The sequence below is a fragment of the Fukomys damarensis genome, unplaced genomic scaffold (genome assembly GCF_012274545.1).
Source record: "Fukomys damarensis isolate Sample0158 unplaced genomic scaffold, DMR_v1.0_HiC HiC_scaffold_11, whole genome shotgun sequence".
NCBI classification, from domain to species: domain Eukaryota; kingdom Metazoa; phylum Chordata; class Mammalia; order Rodentia; family Bathyergidae; genus Fukomys; species Fukomys damarensis.
In genome coordinates, this window is record NW_022900923.1 from 37,225,816 (window position 1) to 37,245,615 (window position 19,800).

A 19,800-nucleotide genomic window follows, 5' to 3' on the forward strand; every position below is an offset into this window, starting at 1 on the left:
AATTGGATTATATAGAAAAAAAATCACAAAGTAATTTATAATAAAATCAAGAGTTATAATGCCTAAACAACATTTTCTATCTAATAAAAGTAGGATTGAGGCCATAGTCTGAGTTAAATCTTTTCCTTATACTTTGTAGCAAATATATCCTAAATAATCACCAAATATATTTGCATTTCTTTTTTCTTTTTTCTCTTATTCATTAGACTCTTAAAGATTTTCTTAGTAAATGCTATTAATTTATACCTACTATACCACCAAATACTTTATGAGCTAGTCACCAGTCATGACTGTGTATGAGGCACTGAACTAGAGGTACAAAAATACGAAAGTTCCTCCATTACCGTGCCATCTTTCTCCTTGCATACATACATCATCCTTTATTATATTTTATAAATTCAGATTTATTTCACTTTCACTGATATTAATAAAAATATAATACATTTAAAATATTTGTGTGAGAATGATTTGAATTAATTCAAAACATGATACTTAGAACATATGCATGTCAGTCCTTGAGACAGGGGTTTGGGAAGACTAATTAGCAATATAGATGGGATATAACTTCTTGTAGGACTTATATTCTAGCAGGGAATATACACATAAAGTGATTTAAATATGATAAATCTGAATTACTAGTAATCTTAGCAATATCTGCTAGGAAATTATTCAACCAGGATAACATGAGAATGGACAGTTGTCTAAAAAAGGTGACAGAAGATAAGTGAACAATTAGCTATTTAAAAATGAAATGTTTTGGGCAATTCCTTCATAGACATCTTTGTTTACTACTGCAAACCTTTTCTATTAATTCAAAGAGATAATCCTCTTTTTCAAAAGATTTGCATAATTTTCAAAACATCATTATCATTATTAAAACAGAGCTGCCAAACTTCTACATGTTCACTTTGTTACTGAGAATCACTAACAGATGAAACTAATAAGCACCTTGAACACTCTAGATTTCAAAGTAATCTGAAAATATTTCAAATTTATTCAAGGATGGGGAAATGGCGGCCTATATATCTGAATAACAAATGTTCACTAGCCTGTACATTCTAGTTTATTACTTATTATTGTACTACATTTTAATCCCCAGTTTTCTTTGCCTTTAGTAACTCTGCTCTTTCCTATTTCTTAATTTCTATGCAACAGACCATCTGGAATGGATTTGATATTCTGGGATACTTCATTTGACTGAAAGTTGAGGTTTATTTATAGCCCTTGATATCCTTAAGACCTAACAGATTTTCTGCCTTCTAAAGGAAACAGGAGTAAAACATGTGGGCTGTTCCATTTTTGCGTAAGTAAAGAAAGGCTGGTTACTTTCCTAGTTCAAGGTCTCATCTTGGGATTCCTTCTGGGACTCCAGAGAAGACATAAAATGCATATCAGTATTCTAGTCTCTCACTGCCAAGTTTGGGCAATTTTCACAAAACAAGTTAGGCAACTCCCAGGGTCTTAAATATGTCAAGCCCTCCAAACATCCAAAACAGTATAAAATTATTCAGGTTACTGTGGAAATTTCCACTCTTGGTTAGGATATTCTACCACAAGATTTATAAGACAGAGAACCCCATGGTATCTCAAATTCCAAAGCACATTTTCATAGAAGAGTGTTCATCAAAATGTATCAAACTTCTAAAAATGATAGTATGTCCATCTTCAAGATGTTAGAGGGACATGGTAAGTCAAAATTTCATAAAATGATAGCCGAAACTGCTAACTGATCTATTGAAATCCCAGGAAATACACCAACAAAATAATCCTTAAAAGTTTACCAAAGCTTATCTTTTGAAATGTAAACAATGAGTTTACAGAAATTCTTAAGCTAGAATTTAAAATTCAAGATAAAGCTCCCATCCAGACTTTAATAATAAAATCACTGGAAAAATTTTAATGGAATTACTGGGTATCTCCATGTGGTTTTTCCTCACAGATTTCTTGAAAAATCCAACATATAAATGTTTGAAGTATAAATATTATTAATCTATACCATAATTTTCTAAAATAACGATATTGTGCAGACTATAAAGTTAATTGTATAGGTGTCTCTTGTCTTTTCACACTGGATTGTGTATATCCTATCATAAAATAAGCCAAATCTCATGAAAATTAATTTTGCAACCCCAGCTGAAATTCCCTAATTAAACTACAGTGTAAATAAATCAAGAAAGGGCCCTTAGCAACATAGATGTTTTATCACCCATGTACAAAACTGCCCTAGATCTTTCCATCAGTAAAGTTATTTTCAAATGATGGGATATAGAAGGCTCTATTATGACTTCTTCTCTTTGACAGCAATTAATCTTTACTCAAGAAAGCTTTTCTTTTTTTCTTACAAAGAGACCCCTGTGACAGAGACTGTAAGGACAATCTATTAAAGTAATCCCAGATGCCAATTTTCTATTTATTTTTCTAAAGCCTGTTCTTAGAACCTAAATCTGATTGTTTCATAGAAAGACAATATATACACTAAATAAAAGACTGATGTAACTATTCCCTAAACAAACAATAATCTATTATAATTTCACTAATCCTGCTGTCACATCAGCTCTTATAGTTTACAGAATTAGACAGCTCAACAGAACCTGGCAATGTCACAGACTTGCCAAATTACTCTACTCTGTTGTTCATTAAAGGAAAAATGCAATTGATGTGACTTCTTCCCAGGAGCTTTTCCTAACCTTTCATAGACTGTGAGCCACTTCTTCCTGTCTTTCCATTCGTGGCTCTTTCATGGTTCCTACAGTACTTACGGTATTGCAGAATTACTCTCTGTTATTGTGCATGTGTAGGTACCATATCAGCACAGGTACGTATCATTACGTATGTTTTTCTTCCTATATGTGAATCTCTCAGGGGCAAGAAGCCTCCATCACTGCATCACATCTTCGCAGGGTGGCAAATAGGTGTTCACTAAATGTTAATGAACAAATGGATGGACGCACAGAGCAACAAAATAGAAAGGCTTATCCATGGACAAAGATGCGATGTCCATCTGTGGTCACAAGATGGCATTATGGCTCTCTGCAGTCTACACCTCACCAGGGTTACTGGGTGCAAAAATAGAAATACTCTGTCGAACTAGGATTATCTCAAATTTGGAATGTTCCAATCATCCCAAGAGGTTCATAAAGATTCATATACTCCTAACAAGGCTTTGTGGTACTATTTTGAATTAGGGTAAAAAAATATTATTTATTCAAACACTATGAGATTAAAGAGAAAATCTGTAAGATTTTTCTCGCCATGGAATAGACAGAACTATACTCATCTCATTCTAACCTCAAGGACACAAAGGGAAGAGAGTCATTTTTTCTAGAAAAATTGTTTAGCTCATCAAACTTTCTAACAATGGAAGAGTCAGTCTTAACTGCTTCTTTGGAAACTGAACCTACCATTGTAAACCTTAGGCACAAAAAGTTTCAGAAGCTCTTGTTTAGGCACCACTTATCTACTCTCTGGCTCAGACATGCCAAACATGGAGGCTGCGGAACTTGTCTTAAAGGCTTTTTCAGGAAATATTTATTTTAAAATATTTTGGAACAGGAAAGAAGATTCCAGGAACTGCAACACAGAAGATGCTTCTTTCATTATAATAGAAACAGTAGAAAAGAAAGATCTGATTACAGGCATAGAAAGTACCACAAAGAAGGACCAGCGATTTTAGCTCAGTGCATTGTGCTTGCAAGGTCCTGAGTTCAATTCCTGATAACCAATTGCAAGGTCCTGAGTTCAATTCCTGATAACCAAAAAAAAAAAAAAGTAGCACAAAGACACTTTTGTAAAGAATTAGTGCAGTACTGCCTGGATCAGTGTATAGCTTCTAAGAAACATTTGAGAACATCCTGAACATGCATTACAGAGAAATGAGCTGAAAGGTGTCTTACTTAAGAGTTGAGAACATTTTATAGAAAAATTAAGATGGCACTAACATTATAATATGATAATATATAATTCTTGACCTCATAATTAGAAATTTTAGGTCTTGAAACACAAACTTGACATATATTTTAAACAGTATACAATATGTTTTCAAATACTTTTGTAAAAATATTAAAATAAACTTTAATTACTAAACACTCCATGTAAAGATATACTGCATATGTCAACATGAACAAATTGCAGCCTCTGCCTTCAAGTATCATAAAATATTGGAGAAAAAAAAATATTGTGGACATGTTGGTTAAAGGAAATCTCCACAGTGAAAATCAGAAAAGCCTATTTATAGATCTAGCTTTACTTAAACTTGTGTTTAATTAAATTAAGCTTTACTTTAAACTTGTTTAATTAAATCACATTCCTATAGTCTGACAAACTGGCTTTCCTTTCTAGTTCTCCAAGGGCAAAATAGCAGTGGCAGGTCATTGCACACCTTTTTCACAGCATTATCAATACTGTGGAAAAACACAATATAGCAGTATAATCAATATGTGGCCAAGTACATGCCCTGTCATTAGAGTCACTCGTTCTGACCTAATAAATTCCTGTATGTGTACATTTAAATCATTTTGACACTTTAATCTGTTTTTCATGAAATAAAAAGTTAAAGAAGAGCTTTTTTGTTTTTACTAAAATTAGCCATTATAGATAAAAGAAAATATGGTAAGATCAAAATGATGTCCTTCACACATGGTTTAGAGGGCAAAAAATCTCATCAAACTCATTACAGATTGAGCTATGCCTACAGAAGACGACTGTGCAACAGAGACAACGTTGCACCCATCAGGCCTAAGGAAGTTGTCAAAGCTGCTGTATGTTGAGTCTAATTCCTGTCCAGCCTCACTGCAAGCGCAAAGACTCTTCTGTGGGAAGTGAATGGGAAGTCACTGGTAACTGCTATCATAAGGTCCAGAGAGTGGCCTGACTGAATTCATTTGGGAAGAGCATTGAGAATTGTTTCTACTGCCAGGAAGCTCTTCAGCATTACTCCCAAAACTTCTAACATTGCTTTTCATAGTGGCTTCAGGCTGAAATTTTGACTTAAATTAGAAACTTAAGAATTCTTATATTAGAAGTAATCCCTTTGTCAGTACTTGGTATCCAGTGCGCTGTAGAACAAGTAAAGGAACATTAGTCTTAAGGTAAATAAAAGTAACAAAAGTGTGCCTTGATAGGCACAATGCGGTTATTGGCAGATTTGCCAGACAAATTCTGATGCCTGGGATATTCTAACAAATACCACAACTTCTGTTCAATTTTATTAACCAAAAACTAAAGTTTTATTTTTCCATCTATGCATTTAATTATCTAAATGGCTGCAGATAAAATACAAAATTTAAAGAATTTCATGTTTACCAAGTATAAATTTTAGCTACCTTTGGAAAGAACCACTCTGACACTCACGAGAGCATTCTTCAATACTTATTGCTAATCTAAAAGGAAAGTTTCTGTGATTTTTTTCTGTATCCACAAATAAATGTATATTTTTCCTAATTATGGAACCCCGATTTATTAAGAGAGCCTGGCAAACCCGGCTTACCAGCAATAGTCCAGCAGGTGTGGAGGAAGCACTGGGATGTATATGTGTTGCCAGTACATTGGATAGAGCAGAGCAGCCGATCCATGGAGACAGGCAGTTAACTAGGATTTGTAAAAGGATAACAATAATAAGTAGCTGCTGACCCTCCAAACAAAAAGGCATGTTCAAGGTAGCAAAGATGAATGATAATCACAGAACAATTTACACAATGACATAGCTCACACTGTCTTTATCAATTCTACTTGTAAAAAGCCTTATGTCTCACAGGCCCCTCTGAAAATACATAAACAGCAAAAGTAGCTTCTTGGGAATCATATGTAGATAGTTATAACCACTGGAAAATATAGTTTGGGTTGAAATTCAGAACATAAATAAAAGTAAAACTGAAAAATTAGGTGAGCATCTTAGAAAATATTGTAGGAAATTACAATTTGTACAGTACAGTTTGTGCATCACTCAGATTAATACAACACGATTAAATATGGAAAGGAAGAGAGGCTGAAAGCTCCTGAGGGATATCATTAGGGCAAATTGCCAAAGAATGAAACATGAGCCAGTCAGGAGAGTCTGGAAGCTGCAATAATACCAGGGGACCTGAATGTTCGACAGTTGGAGCTTCAGTAATGTGTGAACTGCGGGTTAGGGTATCAAGAGACTCTGTTCACTGACACATAGAATGTCACTATTGACCAGCGAACTGCCCAAGCTTGACAGCTGTACTACAGGAAGCCAAGTATATCATAATTTCATATTTAAACTGCTCATTCCAGATTAACATTTTGTTTCCTAGCTTTATCTCACAACAGCTGCAATTACATTGTTGCTATTTTAAAGGTAATTGCCATCTTAATTGTTTTGTTTTGGCAAGCAGTTAATTAAACATTTTTAATGCTTAACAAAGGGATGTCATTTTTTTTTCCTCCTACTGACCCTCATCAGAATTCTTTTCATGTGCCTTTCCACTTTAACTTACATTTCAGTACATGGAAAGTAGGTTTTTACCATTTAAAGTAGTAACTAAACCAACATTCATTTTCATCATTTTGAGGTTTTGCTCTCGCCTGTATTTCATGGTTGCCAATTAAATAATTTTATTCAATCTGAAAAATTATAATATTTTTAAAACTACCTGAAAATGAGCTATACTTTCTAAAACCCATTATCTCTATGATTATACAAAGATACTGAAACACACACGATAATAATTAATTTAATTCCAAAGAATAAATGTACACAAAGCAATCCAAGCTTACTAACAGCAATACTTGTCTATGTTTAAGTGCAAAACAGGTCCATTAAATGAAAAAAATTTGATCTGAAACAAAAACATATTCTTTGTAAATATACTCATCTTTATGATACACATTATATTTTTTCCAGTGAGGTTTTTGACCAATTTCATATGGAAAACAATTTGTCTTGATTCCACGTGCAATATCCTCCTTAATGGTTGTTAGTATTTTACATTTTTAAGCTTTATTAGTTTATCAGAACAGTCTTTCAACAAATATCATTTTTAAATTCTTTAACTACAGTATACAATATGCCACTAGGAGGCATTCAAATACTTCTATCTAACAATTACAAATCATGTATTTATTTATATTACTAAGTTGAACTAAAGGGAAATGAAGCTGGGGTTGATCTAACTCATTGTGTCAAATTCTTTAAGAGCTTTCAGGTACTCCCTGGTTGTAAATTAGGCATCTTTAAAACTGTATTAACTCTTTCCATCCCTGAAGTGTAACCTGATGGGCTAAGAAAGCTTATGCAGCTTGGAAAGGCAGATAATTATTCAATTTCTCCATCTGCACATATATAACTTTAAAAATAACTTGATTAAAGCCTTTTTAAAAGGGTGTTTCTTATTATTGAGAAAATAATACAAGGAAGCAAGGCGGAAAATATATTCTCAAAATGAGATGTTATAAAGAGAAAGATTTCCCCGAGCACACTTAAATTTCAAAGCACTCTGCATCTAGATACTTCCCCTACTCGCTTACCGGTCATCCTTAAATGAAGTCACTCATTATTTGCTACCAAGACACAATATTATCTGATAGATTTAATTGGCTTCTTAGAGAATGGTTTCTGAGTTACAAAATTTCTGTAAAGGCCAGCATCTGGTAGGGTGATCCCTGCTAATCAAAGTCTAACAGAAGAGAACAAACAATAATAAATGGGAACCACGCAAAGATTCAATAACTGGGTCCTACTGTATCTTACAATGGAGAAACTTAACAATTGAGGACAGCAATTCTATGCTTAGTCACATAATGAAGACACTTGGAACTTTCAATTATAGGCCACCAGGTCTAATAAAAACCACTACCAACTGCTAATAATAACAGAAAATATTTATATAATGCTTACCATGCATACTGTCATGAGGCACTGTCATGAGGATTTCAAGTTTCTCACAATAACTTTATGAAGTAGGTCCTATCATCACTATTCCAATTTCACACTCAAGACACAGAGTAAAATTAAACCAGTTGACCATAATCATGTATCTTGTAAGCAGAAAACAGGATACAAATTTGGGATACAAGGTATATTTGTATACTTTGTCCATAAAGTATAATCTTCATTTTAAACTTTCAATATACAAAGACTTATAATTTTATACTCCCCATCATCACAAGACTCTGAATAATATCTACTTACTGAAATATTTTAGACCAATTATATAAAAATGGGGCGGGGATTTAGCTTAGTGTTTCCGTCGCCTGCCTTGTAAGCGCAAAGACCCAAGTTCGATCCCCGGTACCAAAAAAAAAAAAAAGAACCAATTATATAAAAATGTAACTTTGACTTAACAAACAGATAAGGACAGTTGACCCTTCTATAAAACATTTAGCTATCTACAATACATAGAGATCCAATTTACAAAAGTCCTCGGGCATCTCAATCTTCAACTTCAGTGGGAAACCAATAGGAGAGATTCAGAAAATGTTTAAAAAATAAGATCACTGATAAAAATTCAACAAGAAACAATATCTCTCAACCTCTATCTGCAAGTACCATTAAGTTTGAAATCAAACAAATTCTCTTTTCTGATATGAAATTTTTAAATTTTTTAACATTTATTATACGTGTTTGCAGTACATAATGATTACATTCATTGTAAGGAATTCATACATGCACATACACACTTTAATTTTTCCCCCTCCCTCCATGACCTTTTATTTTGCCAGCATCAGATTCATTTATCTTATAAGAGCCTATAAAGTTAAATATATATACAAACTGAAAACCAAACTAATAGGCCATAAAACATGTAAAACAACTTTATTAAGACAAAGTACACTTTTAAATACATTGGCCATATTTGGTTACATTAATTTTTTCCTCTTTTCTTTCCTATTATTTGTTTTTCATTTCATACTTTATATATGCAATTTGTTCCTTGTTTTTAATGTTACAGTATATTTATTAGAGGAACCAGTCTAATAATAAAGCAAATAAACAAGCATGTATTTTCAGGAGGAAAAACACATTTATCAGATTCCTCTGAACACAGCAGAAAATTAATCCATCGAGCAAAATGGAAAACAGAGAAATTCTAATTGGCAGAGTTTACAGGTAAAGGTCTCATAGTAAGAAATTGATGGTTCCAGTATACTAGTTTGTATACAACCTAGCCAGATTGCACCTTATTATTATGTAGAAATCCTACTCACTTTCATGCAGTATTCCATGAGTTACAGAGGGACATCTTCACATTGCCTATGAATGTGCTTATTCGTCAAATCATAATTTATATGTATTTCATAAAAATACAGTGAATGTTTAAAAGTTTTATTATAGTAAAAGACATATTGCCATTTCCCCTCAAAACAATTCCAAACTTTTCTCTTTCACAGACATTTTGATTTTGGGGAAGAGCCAGAAGTCACATGGTGTCATGCCAGGTGAACAGGAGGAGGAGGACACATGGCTATATTGCTATACCCTATTTGTGTTGAATCTACTTAGGACACGGAAGTAGCCATAACAGCACAACTAAAGAGTAACAAAAGAGAATTTCCAGAAATGCTTCAGAAGGTGGCAAGAGCAACGAGATGAATGTGTTTGAAGCAAAAGGGAATATTTTAAGGGGGACTAATGGCAATATGTCATCTACTATAATGTTTTAAAAAATTAAACATGCACTGTATTTATCAGTCTATGTACATGTGTATATAGGAAATCCAATATGTATAATATATAAAACTCCTATATATAATTTATTGTACAGATATTATCTGATTTTTAGCTGAATCGACAATTGAGAAATTTAAACACTGTAAACTATTCTAAGTACACAAATCAAACTGCTGGATATAGGAGAGCAATATATTCCTCATGAAATTAAAAAAATAGAGGAAATTATAAAGAAAACACATGTTTAAGTACATTTAGCTTGTATTCAAATTTTAGGCCAAAAACATGGCAACAGGATATTGATAATTATCTCAACAATAAAATATTCCCACTTGAACAAAACTTTAATATTCAAATTAACCAATTATTACAAGAAAACTTTTGGAGAGAGAGAACATAATGAAAATGTATTGGCTTATGAATTTTTTAATTAAACTTATTTTTGAGCAAGTACAGGTTAATAGCAAAACTAAGGAAAGATTACAAAGATTTCCTATACACCTGCAACTGCTACACACCCTGTCATCAGCATCCCTCACCAGAGTAACATACTGTTAGAACGAATGGGCCTGTACTGACTCACCATTAACATCCAAGTCCACAGTTTACATCAGAGTTCTCTCTCGGTGTCTAACATTTCATAGGATGGATAAATTTATAATATGCATCCACGATAAAATCCTGCATGAAATACTTATGTATAATCTAACAAAATATGTACAAGGTCTATACAAAGAAACCTGCAAAGCCTTTAGGAAAGAAAGCAAAGAACTAAATAAATGGAGAGAGACAGTCCATGTTCATGGGTAAAAAGACTCCATACTGCCAAAATGTCAGTTCCTCCTGATTTGATCTACCTATTCCATGGCATCCAAATAAAAATATCAGCAAGTTGTTCTGTGGCTATCAACAAGATGTTTCTAACTGGAGGCTGAGTGGCCTGTACTGACTCACCATTAACATCCAAGTCCACAGTTTACATCAGAGTTCTCTCTCGGTGTCTAACATTTCATAGGATGGATAAATTTATAATATGCATCCACGATAAAATCCTGCATGAAATACTTATGTATAATCTAACAAAATATGTACAAGGTCTATACAAAGAAACCTGCAAAGCCTTTAGGAAAGAAAGCAAAGAACTAAATAAATGGAGAGAGACAGTCCATGTTCATGGGTAAAAAGACTCCATACTGCCAAAATGTCAGTTCCTCCTGATTTGATCTACCTATTCCATGGCATCCAAATAAAAATATCAGCAAGTTGTTCTGTGGCTATCAACAAGATGTTTCTAACTTGGGAGGCTGAGGCAGGAGGATCACTGTGAGTTCGAGACCAGCCTGGGCTACATAGTGAGTTCCAGGTCAGTCTCAACTACATAGTGAGACCCTGTCACAAAAAACAAAAAAACAAACAAAACAAAACAAAAAAATATTCTAATGTTTATATAGAGAGGCAAAAGGCCCAGCCAGATGTACAGCTAATACGATTTTGAAGAAGAATAAAGTCAGAGGAGTCACACTGTTTGACTTCAAAACTTTCTATAAAGCTACACTAACTAAAATAGTATATAAAATGGCCAATAAATACATGAAAAAATCATTCAGCATCTCTGGCCATTAGAGTAATACAAATTAAAACAACACTGAGATTCCATCTTATTTCAGAAAAAAGTGGCTATTATCAGGAAATCAAATAATAGCAAATGCTCGTGATGCTGCAGGAAAAAGGAGCCCTTCTGCACTGCTAGTGGGAGTGTAAACCAGTGCAACCACTGTGGAGATCGGTGTGGAGACTCCTCAAGAACCGAAACTAGAAATTCCACTTGACAGAACTATTCCCTTTCTAGGCATATTCTCAAAGAATTAAAGGTATCAGTACAGTGATAAACACATGTTTATAGCCGCACAGTTTATAATAGCTAAATCTTGGAAGCAGCCTGTACGTACATCAACAGATGAACAGATAAACAAGTTATGGTTATTTTATATATATAATGGAGTATTACTCTGCTATAAAGAGGATAGATTTAAATCATTTGTAGGAAAATGGTTGTACTTTGAGACTAAAATGTTGTGAAATAAATCAGATACACAAGTTTAAATATCAAATGGTTTTTCTTATATTAGAAGCCCAAAATATAAATAAAGAGCAAAATAAAAGATAATAGGAAACAGGGAGATAGATCTTTTGCCTAAAGAAAGGGAACTAAGAGATGAAGGGAAGTAGGGAAAAGGAAGGAGGGAAGAGAAACAGATGAAACAAGAATCAAGGTCACCAACGCCCTATGAGGAATGTGATCATTATATGGTGAAAACATTTAGTAAAAACATTTAGCAAAAAATAACAAATCAATCAATGAAACACCAGAGACCACAGAAATAGGCTCAAATAAATAAAATCAACTTATTATGACAAAGAGGCAAAAATAATAGAGAAATAGTCTTTTCAACCAATGGTATTGAAAGAACCAGGCATTCATATCTGCAGCCCAAAAAGGAATTTAGATACAAACCTTATACCATTAATAAAAATTTACTCAAAATACATCATGGACCTAAATTCAAAATGCAAAAATATAAAATTTCAAGGAGAAAACATAAAAAAAATTTGTATGACCTAGGGCTCGACAATTTAAACATGACACCAAACACATAATCTACAAGTGAAAAATTCATAAGCTAGACTTCATTAAAATTTAAAATATCTGCTACATTAATGTAACAAAATGAAAAGGTGCAGACTGGAAGAAAATACCTCCAAAAGACATACCGACAAAGTGTTACTGTCTCAAATACACAAAGAACTCTTAAAATTTAGCAATAAGAAAATAATACAATTAAAAATAAACTGAAGGTCTTACAAACCTCATCAAATTATATTCAGAGTTGACAAACATATGAAAATGCTTCTATCATATCAGGAGAATGCAAATTTCATTATACACTTATCACCATGGCCAAAACCCAGTCTATTCACATTATCATACGCCCGTGAAGATGTAGAAGATCAGTAATTTTCATTCATTTCTGGTGGGAATGCAAAATGGCACAGCCATCTTACAAGACAGTTTGGTGATTTACAAAGTTGAACATTTTTTAAAAATGTAATGTGTTTCTAATAAATTAGTATTTTATATATCATTCTCTTCCTTTATTCTATTGGAATGGTGTGTTATTCCATTCAGGCTGCTATAATAAAATACTTTAGACTATGTAACTTATGAATAATAGAAATGTATTCACTGCAGTTCTGGAGGTCAAGGAATCCAAGCTCTGGATGCAGGCAGACTGCCTGCCCGATGAGGGCTTATTCTCCCTACGTAGCACCCCAGATGGTACTGTGTCGCTGCAATTTCACATAGTGGCACAGGACAAGTAGTTGTCGTGCACCTCTTTTTGTGATTATTTTTCCTCAGCAATTCAAAGGACCGATTTCAACAAATTCTGACAGTATTGTATCAAAGAAATGTCTCTGCTATCCAATAAGCCATAGCTAAGCCTTGTCCACCAGGTCTGGATCTTAGCCTTGCGAGTGGATGGAGGTTCTTTTTTGAGTACTCTCTCACCCCTAAAGCTGGTAGCTGCTTTATATGTACTATACCTATAAAGCTAGCTGCTGCTTTATTATGCTCCCCCAATATTCTTCAGACTCCCTTTCATTCTTTACTAGCCTATCCCTTGCTCAATTAAAATTAAGCACCCCATGCTATAATTCAAAATTCTGTAAATTTTCCATTTTTTAATTTCTAAGTAGGCTCTTTCTCTTGATTTGACTTAGACTAACACAGAGGCTGCATGTTCATCAACTGACCTATAGAATGATGCCTGATGTGAGTTTAGTCCTACATAAATGAAGACTTATTCAATGAATAAATAAATGAATACTTTTCACGGGAACAGAGCGGTACTGTATGAAGACCAAAAGATCCCTTACCAAGTTCCTATGTAGGCTGAACAAGCGTCTATGCTGTAACAGAAATTCATGAGGTGGAAAGAGTTCAGAATAAACTGGTAACTTCTTTCCCAAGGGATTACAAGTTCTATATAGACTTTTTCAAAATTCGAAATCTCTACTAGGAAACAAATATAAATCTGTTTTAAGAAAAGCTAAAATCTAAACAAAACTAACTTCAAATTTTAAAATTAGAATTTCAACTTTTAAAAAGAGTAATATCTGATAAAAAAAAGTTCAACAAATGTACTGATAATTTCAATTTGAGAAATGTTTATAGGAAATGCTAAAGTAGGTCAGGGGTAGACAATGATACAGGCATTACAAATACTTGGCTTCTGAAAAACAAACTAGATTTTCAAAACCACTAGAGGCTTGGAAATTGGGGGATTCAAAATACACATTCATTCAAAACAACTGTTAAAAGCCTACTATCATCACTGTCCTAAGAGCTAGATACAATGCAGTGACTTAAGCTGTTATGAAAACTATCCTAAAAAGTTTGTCTAGAGACCTGAGTCCACTATAAATAAGTGGTGAAAAATCTTAGCAAGAAAAGTGTGGGGTCAGATGAATAGTTTTTAATGGCATATTAAAGAGTTTTACAGACAACGTATCATCAATAGGTATTTTTGATTCTGATATATTGAGTATATGTAGAGTGAATCTAAAGGATGATAAAATGGAAGGTTCAAACAGACATTTCGGGGTTAGCACTAAAAGTAGCATTGAAAATGGGAGAAAGGAACTAATCTGACATGTTGAGAATAACTGGCTAGACTTGCAAAGACAAGTTAAAGCTTGTTGGGGGTGCATGTGTGTGGCTAATACTTTATTAGCAAAGAAGGTAAAAATGTACTTGGCATTATAAGATGTTACTGTAAAAGACAAAATTAAATAAAGGCTTAAAATATATACTTTGGAGGAAGAACAGGCTACATTCTAGCCACATTCTAGTTCCATGAGTTTGAGGAGCTAACCCTCTATAAGTTTCAAAATCGTCATCTTCATCAATCTACTGTGGATAACAGTAATTATTGCATACTAAGTGATAATTAAATCAGCTTAAATAATTACTCAAAAGGGTGACTATCTACTACACTAGATAGGCAATCATGACTATCATCATCATCAATTTACATAAATGATAACAATGCCAGCATTCAGTATATATAATCTAAAAATAATATTTGTGCAAAGTGAAGGTTGCCCAGACTAAGACAGTGGGCAGTTGGAATGGAGAGTGGAGATCAGAGAAGAAAGCATGAAGGAGATAAAATCTATAGCACTTAGGTGAGGAACAGAGATGAGCGAGAGAGTCCATTCACCAAATCAACCCTGTATAGAGCATTATGGTAAATTACATTTGGAAATGTCATACACAATAAGTTAAATTGCACCCTGTAATCTAGGGATGCTCATCAGAACAGAAAAAATTTCCAAAACTACAAAATGAAAACAATCTAGGCTGGGTAGAGAAGTGCATGTCTGTAACCCCAACACTCCAGGAGGATAAATTCACTCCCACCTTGAGTCTCAGTAACTTCATAACACCCTGTCTCAAAATAACAAATAACAAAGGTCTGGGATATAGTTCAGTTTGAAGGCCCTGGGTTTATTTCCCAGGAATGCCAAAAAAAAATAAATCTACAGTATATAAAATCATATAAATACAGAAAGCACATTTTTAAAGAAGCATGGCTCTCAATCATAGTTTTACTAACAAAATAAAAACAATACACACAATTTTTCTTTTATTTAATTTTGATAATCACCAACATCACAAAATTAAATCATTGTTCTATAAAGAAAATACTTCAGTAACCTAAACTCATCCAAGTTCACTCTGGTGATTAGCTGTTGTAGGAATAAAGCTGATAGAACGTAGAGGAATGATGCTTTGATATACCTCTTAGACAATTCCATAGTTGTTGTACTAAAAAGTTTGCTTTGGGGATCAAAGCCAATGGATTGCTTTTAGAAGACAACTGTATTCAACTATAAGCCAGAAATATGAATGTATTTCTGTGGATAGGGCTTATAACCCACAAGAGCAGGAAGATAGAAACAACTCTAGTTTTCCTGTCCCGCAGGGCCCCTCCAATTAGCCTGCATACACACATCCCTTCCTATAAAGTGTTTCATGGTGATTTGAACATTCGCATTTCCACAGACTACTCACATTCACTCAACACTGAAGGAAAAAACAATGTATCGAATAGCACTATACACGTCAAATAATACACTGGTAAGTACTGTAATTATTTACGATTCAACTGACTTAACTGGTTGCTGTGGGCTTTGGAAGAATTTTAAAAATCTAAAAATTATTCCTAGAATATATCTCCTGTAAAGGTTCTGATAAAAGTTTAACTGTACCACTGGGCTGTAGCCTTGAAAGCACAAGGGTCTAAACTACATTTCAATAACCTTAACTAGGAAGTGGACCTGGGTACTCTTTGTTCTCTTACCAATTGTTCAATTCTGAATCTCCAGAAAGATTCTCTGTGTTTCAGATTTCAGATTAAACATGAATACAGGTGGTACCATTGGGAGACAAATCAGGAATAGGTACAATCCAGATGGAGAGGTTAAAATCCTCTGGACTCCGTTTTAGTTTAACTAAACTTATAAAATCTATGTTTTAATAGCTTATTTTCTGGGGATCACAAGATTTCCTTTTGCAAATGCCCTTGATGGAATTAATGAGAAAGGGAGAGAAAAGCATATGCTTAAATGCCTGGGGGCATCTAAAACAAAGGAAGAGACTGCAGTTTATTAACGTAATTCCAACACTGACAGCATATTGCTTGCTGTAAATATTCCAGAATAATATGTACCACATAATCAGATCTCTGTAACTAATGTGATTACAGACTTTAAGATGGCGATATTTACCAACTAAACATTGGTCAAAATAGTAGCTAACATTTAGACATCTGCTTTAAAGAGAGGCATCCTTTCCACCTGCTTCTATGGACTACAAAGATACACTCTGGTTAACATATTACTGACAGGATGATGAGAAAGCTCCTGTCAGATGCAGGCCAGCTGGGTGTTTGAGACAAAATGCACAGCCCCAGCTGACTAGTTAGAGAAAGTCTGGTGAGGTACAATTATAGAGGAATATGACAAGGCTTCATGCCTGACTGATTTGAGAACCGATGACATGGCTTTAAACAGCAGTTCTCCCTACCTATGGTCACAAAACAGCAATAAGTCAACTGATACAATCTTGTAATACTATGATTTATTCCTTTGCTTTGAATGTATGAGACTCTAATATGATGTTCTGATAGTCAACCAAGACTCACTCGGGACTGAAACATCTAAGGCCTGCCTACAGCATGCATAAAATCAATGTTGTTGTTCAGGATTGCCAGAAAGCATTCCATGTGTACGTGATAATGTGTAAATCAAAAAATAAAAGCAAAACAGATTGTGTCCTTATTCATTAAACTCAAACATGAAAAAACACTATGCTACACTTTAGGACATGGGAGGAAAACCTGTTACAAATTTTTAAATATAAGAACAGTCTTGGTACTTTTGCTTACATGTCTTAAAGCTATTTTTTATTTTACAGTTTATGTTGGGGCTAAGGACATAACTCAGTGTTACAAGGCTTGCCCAGCATGAATAAGGTCCTGGATTCAATCCACAGCACTACAAGAAATTAAAAAATAAAGTTTATCGTTACAAAGTTTACCAATTATCATTTTAAATCACAAATGGCACTTGATGAAAGGGACCCTCAGTTGAGCCATGAAAAATTCACAGCAGCTATAATATTAATAACACCATTCTATCGTAATTGTGAAAATTCATAATAAATAAAATAACCAAGGAAAATAAAATTGCTAACACAACAACGGAATTATAAATGGTAAGATACTTTAATTTATGTGTTCTAATAACAAATAAAATTTTGTTAGATTTAAAAGATGATCAAGACATAAAACACAAATTCTTATATTAATTAGGGCTCTATGATTCATAAAAATAAAGGCTGCAAAAAGCCTAAAATTACTATACTAATTAAATTCATTAATAATTATTCTTTTGGGGAAGTTTCAAAGATTCTATTAAATTCTTTTTTAAGGGTCTTGCAAATTTAAATTATGATACTAAGTCCTTGACCTTAAATGTTACTATGCATAGAATGTATAGTTGGCATGCATTTACATGCAGCATATTTATAGCATACATACAGATAAATAAGAGAAATTATTCATACTAGATAAATAAAGCAGTTTCCCCTACACAAGAAGGGTGAGAAGATTATGAAAGTACATGTGAATTATGTTTATTTTCTTACCTCTTCTGCCCAAAGTGTGAGCCAAACCAGAGCTGGTAACTTAGAGGACATCAACAAAGAGCTTTCATAAATTATTATAAATGATTGGTGTTTTACTGACCTTTAATATGGGAAACAATTCCCCAGGTAGTGCCAAGCTTTCTAAGTTAAATGTTCAATGAAAGGGTAGGCCTACTAATTTTTGGTCAGACCAAGACTATCATAAAATTGCAATTAATAAATGTTGAACAGTATCCTATGCAATACAGCTTCATATAAATTTATACTTCATATAAATGTATATATCTCCTTAATCTTTCCAGCAACCTAAAGAAATTAAGACTATTATGACTATCACTTTATATGTGAAGAAACCAAGTCAAACAGAGGTTAACTAGCCATGAAAAGGAATAAACCAAAACAGAGAAAATACGCAAATATTTAAAGAACTTATATGCAGATTTATTTCTACTGTTTTCCTATGTAGAGCCCCTTATGCTTTATTTACATCTCTTATTCCTTCCTTTACCTTCTTCAGATCTCTGCTTAAATTCTACCTTATTCGAAAGGCCTTCCTTCCACTACCACCTAAAATAAAATTTAAAACTGCCCCTCCCTTCTACCTGTACACATAAACACTTTATCCTTACCCCCGATATGTATCAGCATATGACATACTAACTATTATATATTCAAAAATCTCAAAATTGTATTCTTTCATTTTTAGGGTAATGCAAATGACTCAAATGAGAGAATCAAGAGAACCGGTTTTCACATTACCGACCTACAATTATCTGTAGGGTGGACATTGAACTTCTCTGAAATACTCACGTATCACTATGAAATACTAAATAGGGAGGTCCTAGAAAAATCTTAAAATTCCTCCTCCTCTATAATGTTATAGAATGAGATTTTGTTTCTACTAAAGGAAAATAAAATATTAAAACTATGATTTTATTGTCATCAAGTAAGTCCATTTATAGAAAGGCAAATTCATGTAATATCACAATGATTTTTAATATTTTACTATTTAAATTTGTTTTAAAAATCTTAAAGTTGAATATATTAAAGCTTTATGCATAATAGAGAAAAAATTATGAAATAGAGAAAAATACTTTGAACATTTTTTAATGACTCAAGAAAAATCCTTCTATGCTCACTGCCTTTACCACAGAAGTGAAGACCTTCCAAAGGAACATCTGATTGTCATAAAACCCACGATTAATAAAAAATGCTACTGTGACTTTTAAGTTATTATTAGTCTGAAGAGCTCCTCAAAATCAGAACTATTATAGAATCTACTCCCAAACCACTACTTCGCAACAAAGATGAATCTACCTATTACCAGGTTAGGATAGAAGCTATTATCATGGCTCCTTGATTTCTTTCAACCAGGCTCCAATGGAAAAAGTCACAAGTGAATAATAAAGATCTCATAATAGCTCTTAAGAATTCTTTATATGGTAGAAGGCAGTAAAATGAACTCTAGAGAATTAAAAAACTCATCTTCTGATAAGAAAAAATAATTAACCTGCCTTAATGCATCTGAGAAGGCATTCTATAAATCAGACTTTTGTACTTCAAGAGCTAGATTAAAACCACATATATAAATGTAGAGATTGTTTTATGAGTACACATAGCACATTTCTAAATCTGTAGAGGTTTTTAGGCCTTTTTGTGAAACACGCAATACATGCTACTTAACAGGAGAAGTGTGAAGTACTTACAGTGCTTAATTTGCTAGAGGTAATAATGACGCGCCTCTCATGTAGCATACTGGCGTACAGTTGCAGCATATTGTTCACATCCACAGCAACAAAATATTCTGTGAGATTTCTCTGTACAAGTGAAAAATAACTCTGTAAGTTACAGCTCATGGTGAAAACGAAGAAAAACATTTTACATATTTACCAGGGGG

At 33.4% G+C, this 19,800-nt stretch overlaps 1 protein-coding gene across 1 annotated transcript in view; it reads right to left on the reverse strand.

The window, feature by feature from the left end:
• The window catches only part of Dennd1b (DENN domain containing 1B), a 218,564-nt gene that overhangs the window by 87,864 nt on the left and 110,900 nt on the right, over window positions 1–19,800 (reverse strand). The window contains exons 10-11 of the mRNA XM_010635412.2: window positions 19,610–19,720; window positions 5,486–5,586 (exon numbers count right to left, since the gene is read on the reverse strand). Of these exons, the coding sequence (XP_010633714.1) occupies window positions 5,486–5,586; window positions 19,610–19,720 (212 nt within the window). The remainder of the gene's footprint in view (window positions 1–5,485; window positions 5,587–19,609; window positions 19,721–19,800) is intronic.